Source organism: Aspergillus multicolor (assembly GCF_047715735.1).
Source record: "Aspergillus multicolor strain CBS 133.54 unplaced genomic scaffold BDW74scaffold_5, whole genome shotgun sequence".
Taxonomy (NCBI): Eukaryota; Fungi; Ascomycota; class Eurotiomycetes; order Eurotiales; family Aspergillaceae; genus Aspergillus; species Aspergillus multicolor.
In genome coordinates this window covers 598,974-619,526 of record NW_027395956.1, presented here as the reverse complement: position 1 = coordinate 619,526, position 20,553 = coordinate 598,974, and the positions used below count along the sequence as shown (strand labels likewise).

Sequence of the window (20,553 nt, the reverse complement as noted above, 5' to 3'; positions counted from 1 at the left end):
GCATCTCCAAATGTCGCTCTGCATGGCTAGACCGGGGCGAACATAAAGTGCGTTGGTTTTCGTTGTTGCTGCCCGGGCAGCTCTGTGTGTTCGTGATCATCCGATCTTTGTCTTACCTGCTCTTACAGTATCTACTCCCGACCCTATCTATCTGTCACAACCACCAACATCCAAACCGCCCCTGAACGATATCATACGCAATGAATTTCCCCGAAGCCCCCATCTTCCCCGTCCTGGCGGACAAAGTCGCGATCATCACCGGCGGCGCCCAAGGAATGGGCAAAGCCACCGCGTCCGTGTTCCTGCGCGCCGGCGCAAAAGTCGTCATTGCCGACGTGAAATCCGAAGAAGGCGAAGCCGTCGCGGCTGAACTCTCCTCGCTGGGCGAAGTGCGCTTCGTCAAGACGGACATCTCCAAGTCCGAAGACGTGCAGAACCTCATTACGCAGACGGTGGCGTTCTTCGGGCGGTTAGACGTAGCCATTAACAATGCCGCCATGAGCCCCGATAAGACGGCGCTCATTGAGTACGATGAGGAGTACTGGCGTCGGCTGGTGGATGTTAACTTAACCGGGACCGCGCTGTGCTGCAAGTATGAGATGCAGCAGATGCGCAAGCAGGGGACTAAGGGCTCGATTGTGAATATTGCGTCCATCAATGCGTTTATGCCGCAGCCAAATATGCCCTCTTATACGAGTACCAAGCATGCGCTGCTTGGGTTGACGAAGCATGCGGCCACCGAGGGGGGTCCGTTGGGTGTTAGAGTTAATGCGGTTGCGCCGGGGGCGATTTTTGTAAGTTCCAACCTTCTTTAATAGTTCAGATCTTTTGAAGACCAATTTTGCTAACGAGGCGCAGAGCGAGATGTCTGCAAAGGCGCTGGAGATTATGGGTACGACACACGATGAGTTCGCGCCCAAGGTTAGCAGTCTCAATAGATTCGGTCAGCCGCATGAGGTTGCACAGGCGAGTTTGTGGCTCGCGAGTGACAACTCATCATATGTTAACGGGATTACCCTGCCTGTTGATGGAGGGTTCTTGTCGAAGTGGTAGATAGTCCACATGTATATAAGCAAAAACGATGAAATTCTATAGCCTTACACTGACACTGGCCGCGGCCTGGTAGGCCCAATGACCAGCTGTGGGCCACGCGGGAAGTGCTAAAATGGCATGTTAATGCAGTATGACATGTGCCACGAGCTGTCTTGTTGAGAATTGCAAAGGGACGGGACCCATTCCATTGTAGGCGGCATGTCTGTAGCCGAACTGCTAAATCAGTAGCTGCTCCCCCGCGCGCGAGGGCTCGGTTCTTTCCCATGTTTTCCGTCGCAAACCACCATACACTTTCAAATATTGGTTCACAGTCCTTGTCACTTGCGCCTAACAAGTATTACTACAGTCACAATGGGTAGCATCTCAAACGGTCACCACATGCCCCGTATCTACGAGGGCAGGCTTGCCCTCGTCACCGGCTCCGCGCGAAGTACGTCTCATTCCCGCCAAGAGCCAGTGTGCTCTTCATTAACTGATAATCCCTGTCCAGGCATCGGCGCCTCCATCGTCCGCAACCTCGCCAGCAAAGGCTGCAACGTGATAATCAACTACGCCACAGCCTCCTCCGACAAATCTGGCATCGCACTGGCAGAAGAACTCACCTCCACATACTCCATCCGCGCGTTTCCAATCCGCGCCGACATCTCCAACAAAGATGAATGCGAGCGACTGGTCATCTCCGCCAAAGACTTCTTCACATCCAACCAGCCCGAGAACAAATTCCAAATCGACATAATAGTCCACAACGCCGCAATCCTCTCCCTCGGCCCGCTTGAAACGGTCGAACCCCACGACTTCCACCGCATCTACGAAGTCAACGTCCTCGGTCCCATCTTATTGACCGCCGCCTGCAAGCCATACCTCCCCACCGACCGCTCCGGCCGCATCGTCATGCTCTCAAGCATAAACTCCAAAGTCGGGACCGAGAACACAACGCTGTACGCCGGAACAAAGGGCGCCATCGAAGCCATGACGCGCGTATGGGCCCGTGAACTGGCTGAGCGTGCGACCGTCAACGCGATTAACCCCGGTCCTGTGATGACGGATATGTACCTGTCCGCGCCGGATGAGGTCAAGGAGGGGCTGGCGAAGTGGAATCCGCTGACGCCGCTTGTGGCTGTGAGGGAAAATGATAGCCTTGAGGTCAAGGAGTTGGGGGAGAAGTTTGGCGGGCGCGCGGCGTACGCAGAGGAGATTGCGGGTCTGGTGGCTACGATCTGTAATCCGGAGTTTGGATGGTGTACTGGGAGTATTATTTCGGCGAATGGGGGGTTGTCGTTTAGTATTTAGATTGATTGTCGGATCGGATGAGGACGATCTAGCTGGAGGAGAACGGGGAAACGCGTAAAGGGATTTAAGTTCAATCTCATTGAGATTGTCGCATGAACGGGGAGTGGTGATATCTGGTTTCACAAATGCAGGCTAAATTACTTGATACAGGTAGCTAAAGGGATTGTGCGCATAATGTTCTATACGGTAAGTAGCTTCAGTTCAATATAGGATGCTACCAAGCCGCTGTCTATTGTATTACACCCTATGCATACCTATATGGATGATCCATAGGGCCAATTAGCCATGTTAGTCATCTCACTCATCAAAAGCCACTAATACAACAGGTGGATCCCTCTATATGCCAATCAGTGTATGCAGGTCGTCTAGGAGCTATGACTGACATATCGTTGGTCTTAGTTGAGAATCATTATGTTTGCCCACACATTCAGAATCGACCGGAAACTTCTGTCAAGACTGGATGGCCCGGATGTTTATGATCAACCATTCATACCTCAACAGCTGTAGCTCCAAGCTAAATGCCTATACCCCTGTTCTATCCCGAGTGGAGAGCTAATCAAAAACTTGGGGTAGATTGGTATACATGATAAGACTGCTATGTTGATATAGACCTGCCCATGCAGTGCTAGCAATTGACAGGGGTAGTTGGAGGACCGTCCGGTTTGAAATGGTATAAATAGGTCGAACGTTCCTGAGACAATCCGAGATCACTCTTCAGCCTAACTAACTCAATATATTCCACTTGAGACCAGAAAGAATGCACGTCAATATGCTACAACTCCTTTTCTCCCTCGGCGTCATCCACGGCTCCTACCTCCTCCAACTTGCCCTGCAAGCGCCGAATTCCAATCCCAACCCCGACAAAACAGTCAAGGCGGACCTGTTAACCAACAAGATGGTAACGTACACACCCTGTTAACCGCTCAAGGCCTCGAGCTGACATTTTATCTAGTTATGCTGGTGGCTCGGCGCCCACTGCCGGTTCATCGCGTTCTTCGGGCTCTGCCACGGCATCCTGCCTCTTCTGCCGAAGGCAACACAAGAGGGTATTTGTCCCGCCGGATACAATAAGGACCTCTTCACATTCACCCCGCAAGCGACCTTCTTCCTCACCACTTTACTCGGAGGTGGTACGGTTAGAGTCCTCGCCTTCCGCCAGCTCCAGAAGAACTTTACATTTGCCATCGCCAAGGCCTCCACGCTCATCAAGACGGATCTGTACAGACACATCCAACACCCATCCTATACCGGTGGAATCGCGATGGTCGTTGGATTCGCTGGCCTTGTATTCAGAGACGGCGGCGTGCTGAGTTGCTATGCGACAGCGGAGCATCCGGTCCTGGATCCCGTGGGGAAGATTCTTCTGTACGGGAACACGATCTACTTTGCGCAATTTATATCCTGGATTATTCCGACAAGAGTCCTGCAGGAGGAGGAACTACTGCGAAAGTCTTTCGGACGGGAGTGGGAGGTGTATCATGAGGAGACGGCGCGGTTTATTCCATGGGTATTGTAAGGGTTCGAACATCCAGTGATTCGGCACGCTGCAAATGCCTTCAGCCAGGAGGGACTTCTCATGCATGGATGCATGAAGCCATGACTCCCTATTGGCTTTGCGGAGTGTCGGCCACAGCCAAAGCGTCCATTGAGATTTCATGCCGTAACGCAGATTGGATGCACCAGTCCATAGGCCGGCTTCTTATAGAGAGAGCCAATTAGGGATATCAAGGACTACAGCACGTTATTGATAATAGCTGAGGTTTCAATTTGACTCTACCGAACATGGATATGAGCTGAAATGATCGATCGGATGGCTTGTACCCGCCGTGCCCGCAATAAGGCAGTGCCTTAGGCACCGAGGTAGGGCAAGCTGGTAGGTAGGTAGTAACGACTTGAACTCTCGGGCTTCAGTGGCTGTAAGGTACATCTACATCCATGAGCCGTACGATAATACTGCGACAATCTTGTAACGTGCCGCGGTCTCTCTCAATATCGGGCACTGAAGCGCCATGACCTTTCACATATTTTATTATAAGGAAACAAGTATACACATTGGTCTCGATGGCACCTTCGGCGTACCTGCACCATGTTCATCTGCTCTGCCTTTGTCAAACCCGCAATCGGAAATTTGTGGATGCCTATCATCCAGAGAGACCCTATCCGAGGAGCAGGGTGCGTCCGTGTCGGGGTTAGTTGTTCGCGCAGGGTTGGATTTGATTCATGTCTTTTTAGAGGTGCCCATGTTGTCTAGTTATTTTTTGAGGGGAGAGTATGCGGGCGTACGTCGAGAATGCCGGGATGGGGCTATATTTGTGGCACCAACTCTTGCGGGTATACATCTATTGAAATATATATGCAAACGAGGAGCTGGTATATAGAAACAGCAAGTAGCGATCATATCGCTTTAAAGCACACGGAAAAGCCAGTCACACGAAACTTTCATCACGATATCCCGACAAACCTAAATTTGCTGTATTGTCTTCTCGACACCAATGGAGGCTGAGACTGTACATGCAAACAGACAGCAGATAACGTAGCAGCCTGCAGCGGTGTGGAGACAGTGCACATGCATCGGGTCGAGAAGCCGAGAAGAAGCCGAGAGATACCATAGGCGGTACCTACAAGGACTCCCGATGGCTGCTTCCTACTCTTTAAGTACTAGATACATATTCCCCCAACCTCACATCGACCCCTCCCACTCCTGCTCCCCACCCTCCCCATCCAGCACCCCCAAACTCTCCGGCGCAATCTGATTCACCAGCGAAAAGAACTCATACGACGAGATCCCAATGCTGTCAAGTATATCCATGTTCGGCGCATGCGCGGCAGCAAGGACACTCGGAGAGTCAGGCATGCTCATGGGTATCCCGTCACCAGCACCAGCATCCGCACCTCCCGCCAACTCGCCCACAGGCACATTCACATTCGCATTCACACCCGCATCCTCACTTCCATCCATGCGCGCAAGGTACTCCGCCGCCGTAACACCGCCGTACTCCGAAGGGGCCGGAACAGGAAGTATAAGCGTCTCCAAACCGCGCCGCTCAATGCGCGCCGAGAGTTCGCGGAATAGAGCCTCCAGCTGCACAAGCTCGGTCTTCCGTGCGCCGGCGAGCTTGTTCCCCCGCGCGACCATTTGATCTAAAATTGCGTACGCGTCTTGGATGTTGATGTACTCTTGGCTGGAGGTTACGTTTGGAAAAAGTGCGGCGGCCATTGTTACGTGGAGCGCGGCGGCGTAGGTGAATTCCATGTCGAAGGGGAGGAAGACCTCGAGCAGGCTATCCTCATCCGTCAGGATCTGTAATGTCTTCGCGGCGGACTTTATCCCGGCTGATATCAGGACGTTAGTTGGGGCGACGATGCTCTGCCAGTCTTCGGCGCCGTGATCGAGTTTTTGGAGGCGTTCTTTTAGCACGGAGAGGAGGAGGGGGCGGGTTGCGACGATTACGCACTGTGGAGACCCCGTGGTTAGAGAGATTTTGGGGTGAGATGGTGGCAAGGGGTCTCACCTGATGATATAGCAGCGTGATGTGCCTCGTTCCCTTGGGCATGGTATCGACCGAGTTCTGGAACTTGAGCTGGATGATGCGCTCGATTTCGCGGGCGTGTCCGGCAAGAACGTGCAAGATCGACCGGGTGGTTTCCAGGAACGTCCCGAGCTGCGTTTCTGTTCCCTTGTATATCGCTTCGGCCATTAGCATCTGACGCTATCAGTTGGAAGGCGTGACATACAAGAAAGAATATACGACAACAAATGACTCAACCGCACCGACAAACTCAGCGTCGTATCATTCTGCGAGCAGGCAATCGCCGCCGGCGGATCCAGCAACGTCGTGATATCACTATCCTCGGGCGTCATGGACGCACCGACAGAAGACGAGACATGCCGGTCCAGAACGTAAAGCGTCCACCAGAGATTCCGGCACCGCGCGACCGTCTCAGAGCCGAGTTCGTCTTCCGGTAGCTGCGTGTGCATCCCGTCCATCTGTGCGATGCGGATTGCGTGTCCAACCTGTCTGACCCGTTAGATACTTTGCCCCTGGGGATGAATAAGTAGGGGAGAGGGGATGTGGCGTACATAAACATGCGCCGAGCTGCGGTGGTCAATAGAGTATAGATACAGCCCCGTCAGGGCCAGCACCTCAATTGCCACAAACCCACCACGCGATAAGCTCGTATGATCGGGCATGAGACTCATCGCGCGAATGAAGAATTTCGAGCCGGGCGGGTCACTGGCTGTTCTGGAGGTCGAGTTCGAGGTCCCCTTTTGGCCTGGGAACAGGAATGCGTTCCCGAATGCTAACACCAGCAGAAACTGGACAAACCACAACCGACACTCTTTGACCTGCTTAATGGCGTCGCCGTAATAGAAGGCGTGCATGTTTTCAATGAATTCTGGCTCGTTGATGAGGCGGAAATTATGCCCGAGGTGGAACTTGACCGTGTTGAAGAGGTACAGCGCATAGTCGATAGAGGGCAGGTTGCTGATGTCTGGTACCAATCCGACCGGTAACGGCGACCACTGGACCGGGTAGAGGTCTCCATCGAAGAGCTCGGGACTGCTGGAGTGCGATTCAACGTGCAGTTTCTCGGCGATCATGAGTTTCAGGCGGGCTGTAAAGGACCACGCGGATGTTGGGGCTAGCCATGCTGCGACCGTCAGTGAAATCAATGCCTGAATCAGTGCGGGGTGGAAGTGAGGGAGGCGCACTCCAATTCCTCTTCGACTTATGATTCTTCTTGATAATCCGCGACGGCAGGGTAAACGGACTCGTCCAGATCGTTCGCTCCGAGTCCATGGCCAGCGGGGCCCCGATCTCTGGTGGTGAGGCCAGTGTCTCCGCAGAGCAGGTGTTGGGGTTGCTACCGAGGATCTCAGCGATGTCCACATCCACGTCTACATCGACCTCGTCTCCGAATGCCGACGTCGAGGTCCTCTTGACGGCTGTTCGCGTGGGTTGTTCCTGCCGACTGTGTGTTGGGGATGATCCCGTCTGCGTCTGCTGTAGCGGTTGACGCTGTCGCTCCGCGGCGACGGCCCTCTTTTGTAATTCCAGCTCGCGCAGATACCTAGGCGGGGCTTTAACATTTTGACCAATACCAAGCGAGAAGATGGATGCACCTTTCAGACACCATGACCTTGCTGACCGTCTCGAGGAAGCGGCAGTCGATCCGGCGGCGCTGGCAGTTCGCGCAGGGCTGCTCGCCCGTGCATTTGATTTTGCTGGTGCGGCAGGCGATGCATCTGCACTCGTTAGTGACGTCTTTCCCACCACCTGTTGGGTATGGTAGGAGTTAGAAGCTGGAGCGGGACATACGCGTTAGAAGTGCGCTTCAGCTTACGCGAGCCAGCTCGGGCGGTTGCCATCGTGGGCGCGGTTGCAGCAAGCGAGAGAAGAGGATATATGGGGAGAAGCGAGACATGGAGATGACGATGGAGTGAAGTGCGAGAAACGTGTTATCGCGGGCGTTTTCCCGATAAGTGACAGCCAGCTTGATCTTGAACCCCGCACGAGGCGCTTGGAGATCGACCGCGTGGGGAAAGTCTTGCCGGTTTTGGTCAAGGAGCCCGGTGCTTGGCTGGAAGGAGGATGTTAGTGCTTCTTAAGCTCAGGCTGGACCGTGCTATGCTATATTGAGATAGGGTAAGGTGTATCCTAGGGCTTGGTGCATCCTGGCGAGGAGGGGTTTGCAAGAGAGTGAGAGTCTTGCAGCGCTGGTTGACATGGAAGGTGCAGGTGACCTTATCATGTGTCCCTTATCTTGTTCTCCAACGAGCCAATCAACAAAGCAGCCTAGACCAACCCCATTGGTCTATTGTTGTATGCACTTCTCATTGGCCGCTCGGCTTCAGAACCCGAGGCGGATGAGAAGCCGAGATATATACTCCGCATAAGGAACGCCTTCCCTCACACCCACATTGCTCGAGTCTCATAATCATATTCCAATTACAACAACATGTTCGACCTCCTAATCGTCGGCGCCGGCCTCAGCGGCCTCCAAGCCGCCCTTACCGCGCAACAAGCCGGCCTCACCGTCGCCGTCATTGAAGCACGCGACCGGGTAGGAGGAAAGATTTGGAGTGTGCCTCTAGCTTCAGGACGGGGCTACGCTGATTTGGGAGGAGCATGGATTAACAAATCTTTGCAAAGGCGAGTCGGCGCGTACGTCGACAAATTTGGGCTCAAGACCGTGGTCCAACGACTTGAGGGCAAGGCTGTGATGCAGCAAGCGCCCGGGGATAGGTTTGAGTTTCCGTTTGGTGTTACGCCGAGTGATGTACGTGCTGTTCTCTTACCTCAACAAAGGTTCTATGAAAGGGTGACCAAGGCTGACATACGCAGTTCTCCCCCGAAGAAAAGAAGAGCCTCGGGATGGTCCGCGACCACATCCAAGCCGCGTCGCTGAAGCCCGGACCGCCTAGGGCCGCAGACGACAACGTTAGTCTGGACCAGTATGTCCGCGCTCTAGGCGCGTTGCCGGGGACGATCAAGATGGTGAATATCTGGGCGCAGGTCATGCACGGCTTAGACTCGACAGAGTACTCAGCCGCCTGGTTCATTGACTATTGCCGGAAGAATCGTGGTTTGCTAGCGATTCGGGCTGATGATGGGAGTGGGGGGCAGCATTTGCGGTTTAGAGACGGTAAGTCCCCTTCATATCCTTAGTAGCAGGCAGAAGAGACACTGACTGATGCGGCATTTGCAGGGGCGCAATCCCTCCCAAATACCCTCGCAACCCTCGTCGGCGCCTCAAACATCTACCTCTCGTCCCCGGTTGCCAACATAACAGACTACGGCACCCACACAAGCATAAAAACCACGACGGGACAGACCTTTACCGGTAGGAAGACCATCATCTCGATCCCGAGCACGATGTACAAGGAGCTTAACATCCAGCCTCCGCTGCCTCCGCGGCTGCAAACTGTTGTAAATGCGACCACCCTCGGTGACTACAACAAAGCAATTGTGTGTTATGATCGCCCCTGGTGGCGCGAGCACGGGTTCAACGGGTACTTCGCGTCGTACGTTGGGCCTGTGATTCTAGCACGGGATACGTCCGTCGACCAAGTAGGCAACTACTGCTTAACCTGCTTTGTGAACGGGAAGCCCGGGCGAGAGTGGGGGAAACTACGACCTCATGAGCGGCGGGCTGTGGTATTGTCTCAGCTCGTGCAAATATTCGGCCATGAAGAGGAAGTGTACAAGCCAATCGAGTTCTTCGATCAGATCTGGCAGCATGAGACGTACTCTCGCGGTGCATTGGCGCCGATTACGGCATTGGGCCATCTCACGGAGTATGCGGATGTTTATGGAAGGCCAGTGGGAAATCTGCATTTTGTGGGGACGGAGTATAGTGCTGAGTGGAAGGGGTATATGGAGGGGGCGATCTATTCGGGGGAGGTTGGGGCGAGGGAGGTTGTGGAGGCGTTGACGGGGAAGGAGAGGGCGAATCTGTAGGGGATGCATGGTAGTATGCCTCTATGAATTGTCATTAAATCCACCAAATGAATTTCTTGGAAATACCATTCAATGCACCTGCAAGGTAGCTACATTAAGGATGGAGGTTTTATAAGATTGCAATTGATACTGAGCTTAGTTACAGCAGCTGTACCTTTGTCTTCTCTGCCGCTGCCTGAAGGTCGTTGATATCTGCACTCGAGCCACGCAGCAAACCCAGCTGATCGTCATGGTGGCAAGCCAGGACAGCAAGGGTCGAAGACTTCCACAGTGGAACACGCTGGCTCTTCCTGTTACTCAGGACAGTCAAGACTGCGAAAAGAATAGCGAACGCCTCCGTCAGAATAGGCACAATGAAATAAGGCCATCGAGTTGATACAAACGGCACGTTCTCGATCCTTTCACCATGGGCCAATAGTGTATTTGGGCCTGTGGACCGGAGATAGTCCGTCATGGCAGCAGCCATCTGATTGAAGCGGTCGGGGATATCGACATCCCCAGCCAACGCTGCAGACAAACCAAAGTTCTCGTTCGCGTAGTTTCCCTTGACCCACTCAGTGACAATGGCAGAGGACTCGAAGAAGTTCTCCAGGGCCACCAGAGTCGGGCCGGCGGTTTCTAAGGGTGGAATCTGCTTATTTCCCAGCTGTGTCTGGTTTGTCTTATAGCCCATGATCCCATCCTCGGCGATCCAGGGATTTATGTCTCCAAAGTCGACCTCATGGACCTGGCCAAACGTGAACTTCTGTCCGGTGGCGCTGGCATCAACATACTCGTATGCTGTCAGAGATAGCGAGCACTCTGTCACATTGACATCTGTTGCATTGAAGTCGAAGTTTGGCGTTGCCCTGTAGATGGCGAATCGTGTGAGCTCGGGGAATGTGTTCGGTGGTGCGGGATTTAGAGGGCCTGATTTGTTGTCGATGAGCGAGGTTGCGTTCATGGCGTAGGTCGTTGCCAGATCGGTGTACCAGTATTTGGTGGTAAGGGCTACGCCTCCGGGCGTTGTCAATGTACATGTTGAGTTGCTCCGTCGCTCGTTGTATTCACAGTCTGCTGAGGCCAAAACTTCCTCGGTGACCTCTCTGCATGAGCTCTTGAAGCCAAGCGTAACGTAAGAACCCCTCCATCGGCACGTGTTTGGGCAGGAAAAGGTGGCGGGTGTGGTGATGCCGTAGAGGCCTTGGACGATGGCGGACTGCAGGTTAGGGTCTTGCGGAACAGCTTCTGTTAAGACGCAGATCGCCTGTTAGTGACAATGATACATATGGAGGGAATGGTGGCACCTGCCGACTCGAGCATTTGCGAATTCTCCGCCAAAGTTCCGACTGTAGCTATGAGCGTACCCAAATGTCACGGTATCGTCCGCGGTGATGATATCCCGCTGCTCAATTAGAATGACCTGCTGTGCGAACGGCGAGAAGCCGAGTCGCAAAATGGTTATGACTGCGCCGATGGTGGCTATGTTCCATCTAACAGTTGTGAGGAGCAAGATAGAACCCCAGACTCCGCGACTTGCTCCATCGAAAGTGTCAAGATGCGACAGTTTCTGTGAGCTTTTCTTAAAATAAAGCCACTTGAGCTGGCCGATGAACGTGCTAACCCCGTGCATCAGGGCCGTCGCGCAGGCGGTGGTGAGTATAGAGATTGAAGCGCTGAGAGATATTGGACTCTTCCATGCAGCAAGGGGTTTATTGTCCATGTACCAGAAGATGCAAGCAATTCCAATCAACAGCCCCAGAGCTAGGATGGAGCTGGCTGTTTCTAGGAGCCATTCGCTCATCGAGTAAATGGGATGGCGCTTGTACTCAGCAGCCGGTGGGCTTTGGGGTTCGGGTATTTCAGAGATATGAAGAGGGTCATAGGGGTATGACTTTGGTGCATTATGATCGGTAGCCATATTCTCAAGCGTTCGAGAGTCCTTCTCCCAAGTCGATCGGAGGGACAAAGGCTCCCCCAGACACCTCAAGACAGCCTGCGGACCCTTGGAGGATTTAAGCCTAGTCTCTGGACGGGCCCTCATGTTTTGCTGTCGAGGATGGATCCATAGCGCATCAGCCCTATACGGGGCCGTCGCAATGCATCAGCTGCAGACGCAGTTCTCGTAAAAAGATCTTGGGGTTAATGGGAATGGCGGGCCGGGGAACGGAGACGAAGGGCAGGGATTCGGATCCCTCAGCGTCGCTCCTTCCCCTAGAGCCACGTCAATCACCAACTTCCCCCTCTCGTGTTCTTACCCCTCCGTGATCCTTACTACGGGAATATCACTCTTCTATCCCTGGTAATTGTTGCGGCTGAAGACAAGGCTGTGAGATAGCCTCGAGCTAGTCTCATCCCGCTCGTATTCCCCCACCCAGTCCCCCATGTCAAAGCGCGTAGCGCAGTCACCATGCAGGTATACGGCCTGGGCAGCGCCGAATCGACCTATCAACAGCGGGGTGCTTATTATTATCCCGACGTGGCAGGCAAGCCTGACGGACTCATCAAAGGTAGGATATATGCGCTACCAATCCAAATAGTGCCATTTGCTAGTCAAAGGACGCAAACTATATCACGATTTGGCCCCTGCATGAGCTCCTCGTGTCTGCATGTAAGCTGCTAACTGCCACGTACAAATGCCTGAGTACGTACTCGCTGAACTTCCGAATGCACGACCACCTTTCTTCATGGCAGTGCTTACATGGCCTTCAACTTTAAACCCCCCTATTACTCATTCCAAGTCCACTCAACTGGCTGGAAAAATTCCCCCAGCCAAATAACAGGGACACGAAGCGCCACATGGAGGCCTGAGCGACTCGGGGTCCCCGAACACGAGTAATAGCGAAATGATGATGTTCCTGATCTGCATTAGCACAGAAGTTGACTGGACGTTAATCGGGTCAGGTCTGTGCCATATGCAACCGGTGCACTCAAAATAGGTGCTCAAATCATTCACATCGGCAACGGCCGTAGGTAGCCAAGAGTACATGACAGACGCTCAGACCTGCATCGACCTGGACAACTCGCGAGTTGACTCAGCCTTGCTTACGTCGATACTATGACTTGTGCTGCACAGAGCCTCACGGGCACAGGGTGGGGTTACCAGATACCTCAGATGGGGGCCACGCCTTTGGTCAACTTTTGATACTTGAACCAACTCGATGGCTTAAGCAGCAGCAACCCGTCTTACTTTGGATGATAAGAACACCGTCTCACGGAGTATTGTTTCCCATCATGTTATCACCTCTGCTATATCTCCTAGTATGCGCGATTTCATGCCTTCAGTGTGCTCTCGCACTCCCTCAGGGGACTTCATCCACCGGAGTATCGAGCGTGTCATTATCCCTACCTTCAACTACAGCTTCCAGTACGGGAAATAGCAGTCGGTGTGACTTCCGCTCTATCGACGATTTCTTCGACTTCGCGACAAACAACAAGTTGAACATCACAGTGGAGGTTCAGAACTGTCAGAACTTATGTCTTCTCACCTACGGGGTGGGCAACCCTGACCTCTCAGGTATCGGAGTAAGTAGCAGAATCCTTGGCCCTGCCAAGAACGTTGTGATTATCCACTGACAGTGTCTTCGTTGTTCACTGCTGTAGATGATGTACGCCTACAGCATCCAAACTGGACTCACCATCCTGCTTGGTCCGATCTACCGTATCCTATACTTAGCCCTAGCACAAACCAATAACTTCATCGTCGACCTGAAGGATATTCAAACCACCTTTTTCTCCGCAAACGGGTTCTTCGTCGGATCTTCTGCCCTGGCTTCACTAGCCCACCTAGCCCAAAACCCATCCACATTCGAGGTCGCCCAGATGCAGGCTCTAGCCTTCCTCCAGGTCAACAGCGTCATCGTTACCTTCTTCTGTCTCGTGGTCGCCTCGCCCATGTACCGCTGGGCCGCACGCGTGCTACTCTACATCGTCGTCTTCGTGCTCGTGATTGTCGCCCTCGGGAAAAGCCACCTCAACAGCGACAACAGGGAGAATTGGCGTCTGGCCTCTGACGGTTGTGCCCACAGCTCGACGGATTATCGCGTCATCAATCCTGTCCCGTATCCCTCGTGGGCTGTTGCGATCTTTGCTGTCGCGGGCGGTATCGCCTACTGGCTCAAGTCGCTGAAGGAAAGATACCAGGCCTCCAAACTGCATAGATCGGCGTTTAAAGCTCTCTTGGTATTCTGGGTTGCATTGATCGCGCTGTTTACGGCAGGTATGGTCCTTGGCCTGACGATGATGTGGCGGCAACGCAGGCACCTGCGTAGTCTTGCCAGAGATCAATTTGAGGACGATGAGTGGGGGTTCGGGCAGATTGCTGCGCTCACGATCTGGGCCCCGATTCCAGTTGAGCTGTTGTATATTCTCAACGGTACGTACCATACATCTCTGGTTCTTCTCGGCACTTGAGATGACCAGGCACTGACGTTTTGTTGCAGACCTGGCGCAGCGAAAGTCTACAAGATGGAGACGCTGGAATCAAGGCCTGAGTGCACGCCTTTCGCCAAAGGCCTTGAAGCAGGAGACGAACCAGCCTAGTCTGCAAAGTCAACCTGAGATGAAAGGTCAAACTGGTAGTGGGAGGGTTGTGGAAGTTATTGCTGGAAGCGAGTAGTTTGAGTGATACGTAACCTGGACCTTCTCGATTATATACACTCCATAGCGAGCCATTGGACCAGGCGTAAGAATTAACCAATTCTAACCTGCAAGTATCTCATACCCATGTACGTCCGGACTAGCAGGGCTATTTTGGTGAACTCGCGATGGATGTTGCTGTCACCACCAATCTCTTTGATCGGGCATATAGTGCTTTGTATAAGGTTCTAGGCATTTCGTAGTGCAATCCCAGCAAATATTGACCGTCATAATGGAGCTCCAAAGGTTTTCTTCTACAGTGATCATTATGACTCCAATCCTCGGATAGGGCTTACTAAGTTTGCCATGGAGCGTCATATATCTCGGATGCGTGAGCCGACTCGAGCCAGATGAGCCAGATCCTTCTCCAAGTCATTCACTTTGCCAGGCCAATGAACAACCCCACTTTCGACCATGCTGGCTTTACGGAATCGGTCAGACAGACTTTGCGAGAAATTGGCGGTTTTTGGACTCCCTCGCGACCTCTAGAACTATGGTATTGATCACAATAAAGCGAATAAACCAGCTTCAATCTCTGTGTACGTAACATCATAAAGGACATCGTTAACCCTAAGCCCGAGCGATACTGTACCTACTCCGGCACAAACATCTCCGCCAACATACTCTCAATGAACCCTCTCTGCTCCTCCAACCATCTGCGCTTCTTCTCAACATCAAACGGCTTCCCCGCAACCTCTCTCGCCCTCTCCTCCTTCCGCTGCATCCTAACCCTTTCTTCCAGTACATCAAGTCTATACTCGAAGTACTGCGGGAACATCTCGCCCAAGTTACTAATACCCCGCACTCCAACGAGGATTGTTTCGTCGCGCACAAGCGGGTCTCTGGGCCGGAACGGCGTCACCATGCTGATCCGCTCCCGGCCGCCGAGGGCCTTCAGCGCTTGGTGGTAGATGTAGCGGCCTTGCATTACGACGGCGTAGCCCTGGAAAACACTGTTAGCTTTGCCTTTCCAGTAGAAGTGGGTGGGATAGGGTGAGTGTACCATAGCCGGCCCACGGACTTTCTTAACATCGCCGGACGGCAGCTTGATTGCTGTTTCGCCGCCGACCATACCAGTGCAGTCGGAGAGCATGGTTACGCAGACGAAGGGGAAGCTGTCGTAGTGCCAGGCGAAGGCTGGGGCGTCGTCTTCTTCTTGTTCAGCGGGCTTGGCAACTCCTGGGCCATCGATATTTGTGGCGTCGGACTCGACGGGATCATCCTTCGCGGCGATATTGATGTTTGCGATTTCGTAGTCGAAGGCGGGGATTAGGTCGATGCCGGCGATTGCGGAGACCTTGGATAGAACCTCGGGGGATTTCCAGACGTCGTAGATGAAGGGTGCTCGACTATGTATTTGTTAGCATTCTTTATCTGTAGCCTTGAAAGCATGGAGAAGGTAAGGTAGGTGGGCTAGGTCACATACACATGTCCCATGCCCCTGACCATGTTTGTGCAGAAGCTACTCGCATACTGGCAATCCTGCAGCACAGGCTCGCTGAAGACCTCAGCCCTCATCTGCCGGGTTGCCTCCTCAGTGAAAAGCGGGAAGGGCTCGGAGATAGCGTTGGGGGAGATGCCTGCGCCTTCGAGGCCAAGCTCGGCCATTGTGTGGATCTTGGTGGGTGATTCGTAAATCAAATCTTCCGAGGGCTTGAAGGGGCGCCGCTGGGTGAGTCGGGCATTGTCGATGATGGATTGCGGGATCTTCTTGGTTGGCCTTGTTGCTTTCTTCGTGCTTGGGCCGAGTACTGTTGGTGGAGTTGCACCTGCGGGGGTGATGGACGGGGAGAGGAGGGCTGCGGGGGCCATGGTCTCAAAAGGATATCTGGATTTGTCTGTGTGAAGTTGATCTAAGGGAAGTTGATGAGTGTTAATCTGGATGCAAGACCATGATCTCGCTGTTTCTGGCCATTACTTATACGTCTACTCGGACTTGACATCAGGGACGGTTGTTGATATCAAGATATCACAAGCGTCTCCAACTGCAACTCTGGGGTACGCTTATCTCCGCTACGTCGATGGAGCTGGAGCAGAGGGTCACATTCCCGAAGGACGGGAATCCTGCATGCATTGACCACATTTCGGGGAAACACGACCCAGATTGGACATCAGTTGACTCGCGGGCGGGTGCGAGCCCGTTCGTTGTGGTTGTTTGCACTCTTCCTGCTGCCTGGGATTGGAATCGGATACACGTCAGCCAGAGTGTCCTCGGATGCCTATCTCGAGCCTATCGACGGCAATCCGAGACAACCGCCCCAGTGTTTGCTTCGAGGTCCCGAGATAAAGGTGCAGCTCCCTTGTGATCCAATTAGGGAGCAAAACTATCCTACCCTACCCTACTCTATCGTAGTGAACAAAGCCTTGGTCCCTCATCTCCATCCCGAGCCGAGATGTAGTTGATACATGTATCACAGCCCTACGACCACATATGGATCGGGACTCGAACCCTAGCGTGGAAATAATCATCCCCTAAGTGTTTACAACGACACCGTAGCTCGGGTGTATTGTTTCTAGTCACACCCCGAACGTGTCGGAGTATCTCAGCGTCATCTAGGTACGTATGCTTCCTATCTAGCAGCGTTGCGAGAGCGTCTGCCTAGCACCCGATCATAATCGACTCTGTTACCTGGTACGCAGGTCCAACCACCGGCTGGGGGACACCTGATGTGAACCCCGCACCGAGAGGCGCCCTCCTGATACCTCTCCACCAGGGATTATCTAGCAAACAAACAATCAACCTTCAGATGTCACTGTTATCATGCCTTAATAGACCAGTTAGATGGCTCCATCTATTCAATCCCATGCTCAGCTCCTGCGGGCACAAGTACGGTTCGGTATCCGTGAATCCGATACTGCTTTGCTGCTCCGAGGCTGCAAAAGGCCCCCGCAAGATACAGGCGAGCGATAGACACCGGGAGGGTCATGAAGCTGTTGTGTCTAGCGTACATTGTCAGCCGCTGTATTTCGTAGTGGCTGGTTTGTTTGTGCAGGTGGCTTTTGCTACCTGCCTACTGAGCCAATAAGTTTTGATAGGGGATATCCACTTGCACTCAGGTCGTTTGGTATACGGATCTGATAGAGGTTTAGGCCTTGACCCCTTAAGTGCTAGCTCAGATTATCCCAACCGACCATCTTCTAGACAATCGCTTGTAACAGAGTTCTCCGGCGGCGTATGGCGATTAGATGGATTTCGGTTGTTGAGAAAACAATTGTCCCCGCTTTCGTCATTTCCCCTAGGACCCGTCCTGGAGTGAGCATGGTGGATGACGTGTATTTCAGCTTATGTAGGCGGAGCATATTACCTATACCTACGAGGTGGGGTAGATATACTGCCACCTAGGTAGTCGAACGGGATTCTGAAACGCATAGAAGACCCTTACAGTATCCATACCATACCTTATGGTAGATTATGTCTGACATCTGGTCCAGGCAGTCTTGACTACTTCACCCATAGGGCGTCGGCAAAGAAGGCCTCCAGCTGCGATTTCCAAGTAGGCTCTACCAGCAACAGGTCTTCTTGAACGTGGATTAGATTGGCCAATATGGAACAAAAAGAATCAAGTCTCTTCTTTACGGCTTTGACACTAGCAAAATCCCGTTTACATAGAATACCTAAAATACTCATTCTGCAAATCGGTCTGGTCCTGAACCCCCAGCCGCTCACCAACCCTATGTCTGTCCTCCTCTGATAGACCCGACTCAGCAGCCAACCTATCCCTGCGTCGATTCTCGTACATGTACCAAAGCCTCCACAGGATAATCACCAGCACCTCAGCCCCAAAGCACGCGCAGCATGTAGCAGTGCCGGCGATATACCGAGGGGCGTCCTTTGTCCGGAACACCTGCGCTCCCACCATGTTGCCCACGCAGTAGGCTATCAGTGTAAGGGAGGATGCGACTGTTCGCTTGGTCTGACCGGCGATGTTGGATGTTACTGCCCACGATTAGCTCTCTGGTCTTTGATCTGGGGGAGGAGAGATTATGGCTGTGAGGGGACGTACTCAAACTCCAGCCGAGGAACAGGGCAAGCGAGAACACAACGGTCATCATGAACATTCCCCACTTAACCCACTTGTATTGCGCCATGTTTGGAAGCAAGGACATAACCAGGAGCCCGACGAAGGGGAGCAGGCACGATGCAATCATGATGTACATTCGCTGGTTCTGAAATCGTCGGAGGTAGAGGGCTACCGCGATGAGGACGAATGTGTACATTGCTGTAACAATGGAGTCAGTATAAAATTGGTCTTGTGTATATGTCCGGGAATGTCCATACCATCTCGCGGGCAACCGTAAAGCATGGACTCCCACTCGTCGAATCCGAAGGTCTCGTACATGAGGGAGCTGAAAGCCGTGATACCCCTATCTCCAGATTAATTTAAAAGCCCCTTTAAGGTTTCCCGCCATCAATCCCAGCAGACAACGAACTTACCCGTTAGGGATACAAGCGAGGAAGGTGTTCAGGAAGCTAAAATAGACCTGAGGGTCCTTGAAGCACTCGCGGACCTGAGCCCAAGACCACTTCTTCCCAGCCGTGTCCTCAGAGATCTGGTTGACGATGATCCGCGTAGTACTAAGGTATAGACCCAACATCAGCACGCGTACACAAACCATGTTGTATAGGGTCGACTTACGCCATCTTCCTCTCCTCATCACTCAACCACTTAACCTCATTCGGAGTCCCCAAAATAAACCAGCAGAAGATAGTACTCGCGAGCGTAAGACCTCCAAGGAACAGCGAGATACAGCGCCACGGGTCAATTCCGCCAACCTTTGAAACATGGCGTGCGATCCCGTAGAGAATCAGGTTGCAGACGATGGAGAAAAATCCTTGCGATGATTGCCAGAACAGCGAGCGGTTTGCGTGCTCGTCGGTGCGGTACCATGCGCCTGTGATCAGTAGGAAGCCTGGTGTGATGTTGCATTCGAAGAAGCCTTGTAGTGCGCGGAGGGCCATGATTTGTGACCAGTTGTTTGTTGCGCTGATGCAGAGGAGGCAGATTGCTATGTAAGGTAGGGTAGGTTAATTAGCAGGCGTGGTCGAACGGGAAAGGATGGGTTGTAGGGTAGGAGAGCTTACACCACCCTGCCATGTATATGGTCAGGGTTCGGCCCATGTTGTATTTCTGGAGGAGCCATGTCGATGGGAACTCGCCGACCAGGTAAGTGATGTAGAATCTTTTCCTGGCGTTAGCTTCTATTCCGAGGCAATGGGTGAGAACGAGCGGCATACATCGTTGTCAGCCATTGATATTGTTGTCCGTGGAGACCGAGGTCAGTTCGCATCCCGAAGAGCTGGAATACTGTTAGAATGGCACGCTGATGTTGGTATGATTCCAAGGTTCCGTACCGCTTGGATGCTGATCGACGTCTTGTCGGTTTGTTGTATACCATAACAGAAGAACCTGAGATATTAGTCCGCGTCCACGTATACTACTACCATATGATAGGCCAAAGAGACGAACATCATGGGAATCAAGTATCGGTCAATCTTGCGCAGCAGCCTCTTGTACTGCGCTTCTGTGTACTCTGCCATTATAGCCTCAGTCATTTGTCCGTGTCTTTCATAGTGGTTTCGTACCGGTACTGACACCTTCGCTGAGGTCTGCGTTGGTTATTGGTTGGAGGCCATCTTGAGGGGCTTTTTTAATGTCGAGAGAGTCGCTTTCGGGGTCACGGGTGTCTTGCATAGTTTGGTCATGTGGTTCTGACATGATTCCTGCTCTATTTTCTCTCATGAATATGTTGGATGGGGTTTGAATATATGGTGCAGAGTAGGGTACGCACTCGCTATATCGATACTCGGGCAGTTATAAAGCCCTTGAAGGAGCTCGTCAAGTCATTAGCTAGGTAAGGGCCAAGATAGTCCTAGAATCCTCTATCTTATCCATGTTGACTACGAGTTCTCAAGTGCGCCAGGCTAAAGCGCTCGACAGGTGCCTTTGCCTCCCTGGTACCATTAGATAACGCACACGAAATGCGCGGTCGCATATCAGCGCAACCAAACAACGATATCGCGGATAAAGCCGAGAGTCGTGCGGGGAAAAGCACCAGGATCACTAGCTGCAGACTCGTACGGCTGATATCAGCCAACGCTATCTTGTTGCAGATAAGCCTTGCTCATCCA

At 52.8% G+C, this 20,553-nt stretch overlaps 8 protein-coding genes across 8 annotated transcripts; 4 read left to right on the top strand and 4 right to left on the bottom strand.

Annotated features, from left to right (window-relative positions):
* Positions 1 to 200: 200 nt before the first annotated feature.
* Positions 201 to 2,343, top strand: BDW74DRAFT_166441 (SDR family NAD(P)-dependent oxidoreductase; the record flags this gene model as incomplete). The annotated part of the gene is made up of 4 exons (XM_073726562.1): positions 201 to 794; positions 859 to 1,049; positions 1,365 to 1,369; positions 1,544 to 2,343. 4 exons carry the CDS (start codon positions 201 to 203, stop codon positions 2,341 to 2,343), a joined length of 1,590 nt encoding a protein of 529 aa, XP_073586535.1.
* Positions 2,344 to 3,112: 769 nt separating this feature from the next.
* Positions 3,113 to 3,859, top strand: BDW74DRAFT_175590 (methyltransferase family protein; the record flags this gene model as incomplete). The annotated part of the gene is made up of 2 exons (XM_073728375.1): positions 3,113 to 3,241; positions 3,296 to 3,859. The coding sequence occupies 2 exons, from the start codon at positions 3,113 to 3,115 to the stop codon at positions 3,857 to 3,859; spliced, it is 693 nt and encodes a 230-aa protein (XP_073586534.1).
* A 1,164-nt stretch (positions 3,860 to 5,023) lies between these two features.
* BDW74DRAFT_189219 (uncharacterized protein) lies at positions 5,024 to 7,714 on the bottom strand (the record flags this gene model as incomplete). Its single annotated transcript, XM_073731921.1, has 7 exons — positions 5,024 to 5,797; positions 5,856 to 6,031; positions 6,079 to 6,358; positions 6,425 to 6,996; positions 7,058 to 7,416; positions 7,469 to 7,591; positions 7,665 to 7,714. 7 exons carry the CDS (start codon positions 7,712 to 7,714, stop codon positions 5,024 to 5,026), a joined length of 2,334 nt encoding a protein of 777 aa, XP_073586533.1.
* A 590-nt stretch (positions 7,715 to 8,304) lies between these two features.
* BDW74DRAFT_175588 (flavin monoamine oxidase family protein) lies at positions 8,305 to 9,806 on the top strand (the record flags this gene model as incomplete). The annotated part of the gene is made up of 3 exons (XM_073728374.1): positions 8,305 to 8,625; positions 8,691 to 8,991; positions 9,055 to 9,806. 3 exons carry the CDS (start codon positions 8,305 to 8,307, stop codon positions 9,804 to 9,806), a joined length of 1,374 nt encoding a protein of 457 aa, XP_073586532.1.
* Positions 9,807 to 9,873: 67 nt separating this feature from the next.
* BDW74DRAFT_148102 (DUF3176 domain-containing protein) lies at positions 9,874 to 11,755 on the bottom strand. The gene is made up of 2 exons (XM_073723647.1): positions 11,097 to 11,755; positions 9,874 to 11,033 (listed from the first exon to the last, which is right to left on the bottom strand). The coding sequence occupies exons 1-2, from the start codon at positions 11,704 to 11,706 to the stop codon at positions 9,946 to 9,948; spliced, it is 1,698 nt and encodes a 565-aa protein (XP_073586531.1). The 5' UTR covers positions 11,707 to 11,755; the 3' UTR covers positions 9,874 to 9,945.
* A 1,176-nt stretch (positions 11,756 to 12,931) lies between these two features.
* Positions 12,932 to 14,634, top strand: BDW74DRAFT_148100 (uncharacterized protein). Its single transcript, XM_073723646.1, has 3 exons — positions 12,932 to 13,310; positions 13,389 to 14,160; positions 14,228 to 14,634. Exons 1-3 carry the CDS (start codon positions 12,981 to 12,983, stop codon positions 14,401 to 14,403), a joined length of 1,278 nt encoding a protein of 425 aa, XP_073586530.1. The 5' UTR covers positions 12,932 to 12,980; the 3' UTR covers positions 14,404 to 14,634.
* Positions 14,635 to 15,015: 381 nt separating this feature from the next.
* Positions 15,016 to 16,235, bottom strand: BDW74DRAFT_175585 (uncharacterized protein; the record flags this gene model as incomplete). Its single annotated transcript, XM_073728373.1, has 3 exons — positions 15,016 to 15,366; positions 15,427 to 15,772; positions 15,850 to 16,235. The coding sequence occupies 3 exons, from the start codon at positions 16,233 to 16,235 to the stop codon at positions 15,016 to 15,018; spliced, it is 1,083 nt and encodes a 360-aa protein (XP_073586529.1).
* Positions 16,236 to 18,025: 1,790 nt separating this feature from the next.
* BDW74DRAFT_166435 (uncharacterized protein) lies at positions 18,026 to 19,977 on the bottom strand (the record flags this gene model as incomplete). The annotated part of the gene is made up of 9 exons (XM_073726561.1): positions 18,026 to 18,360; positions 18,428 to 18,643; positions 18,703 to 18,788; positions 18,859 to 18,999; positions 19,061 to 19,430; positions 19,507 to 19,604; positions 19,660 to 19,721; positions 19,777 to 19,831; positions 19,892 to 19,977. 9 exons carry the CDS (start codon positions 19,975 to 19,977, stop codon positions 18,026 to 18,028), a joined length of 1,449 nt encoding a protein of 482 aa, XP_073586528.1.
* Between the last annotated feature and the right edge of the window lie 576 nt (positions 19,978 to 20,553).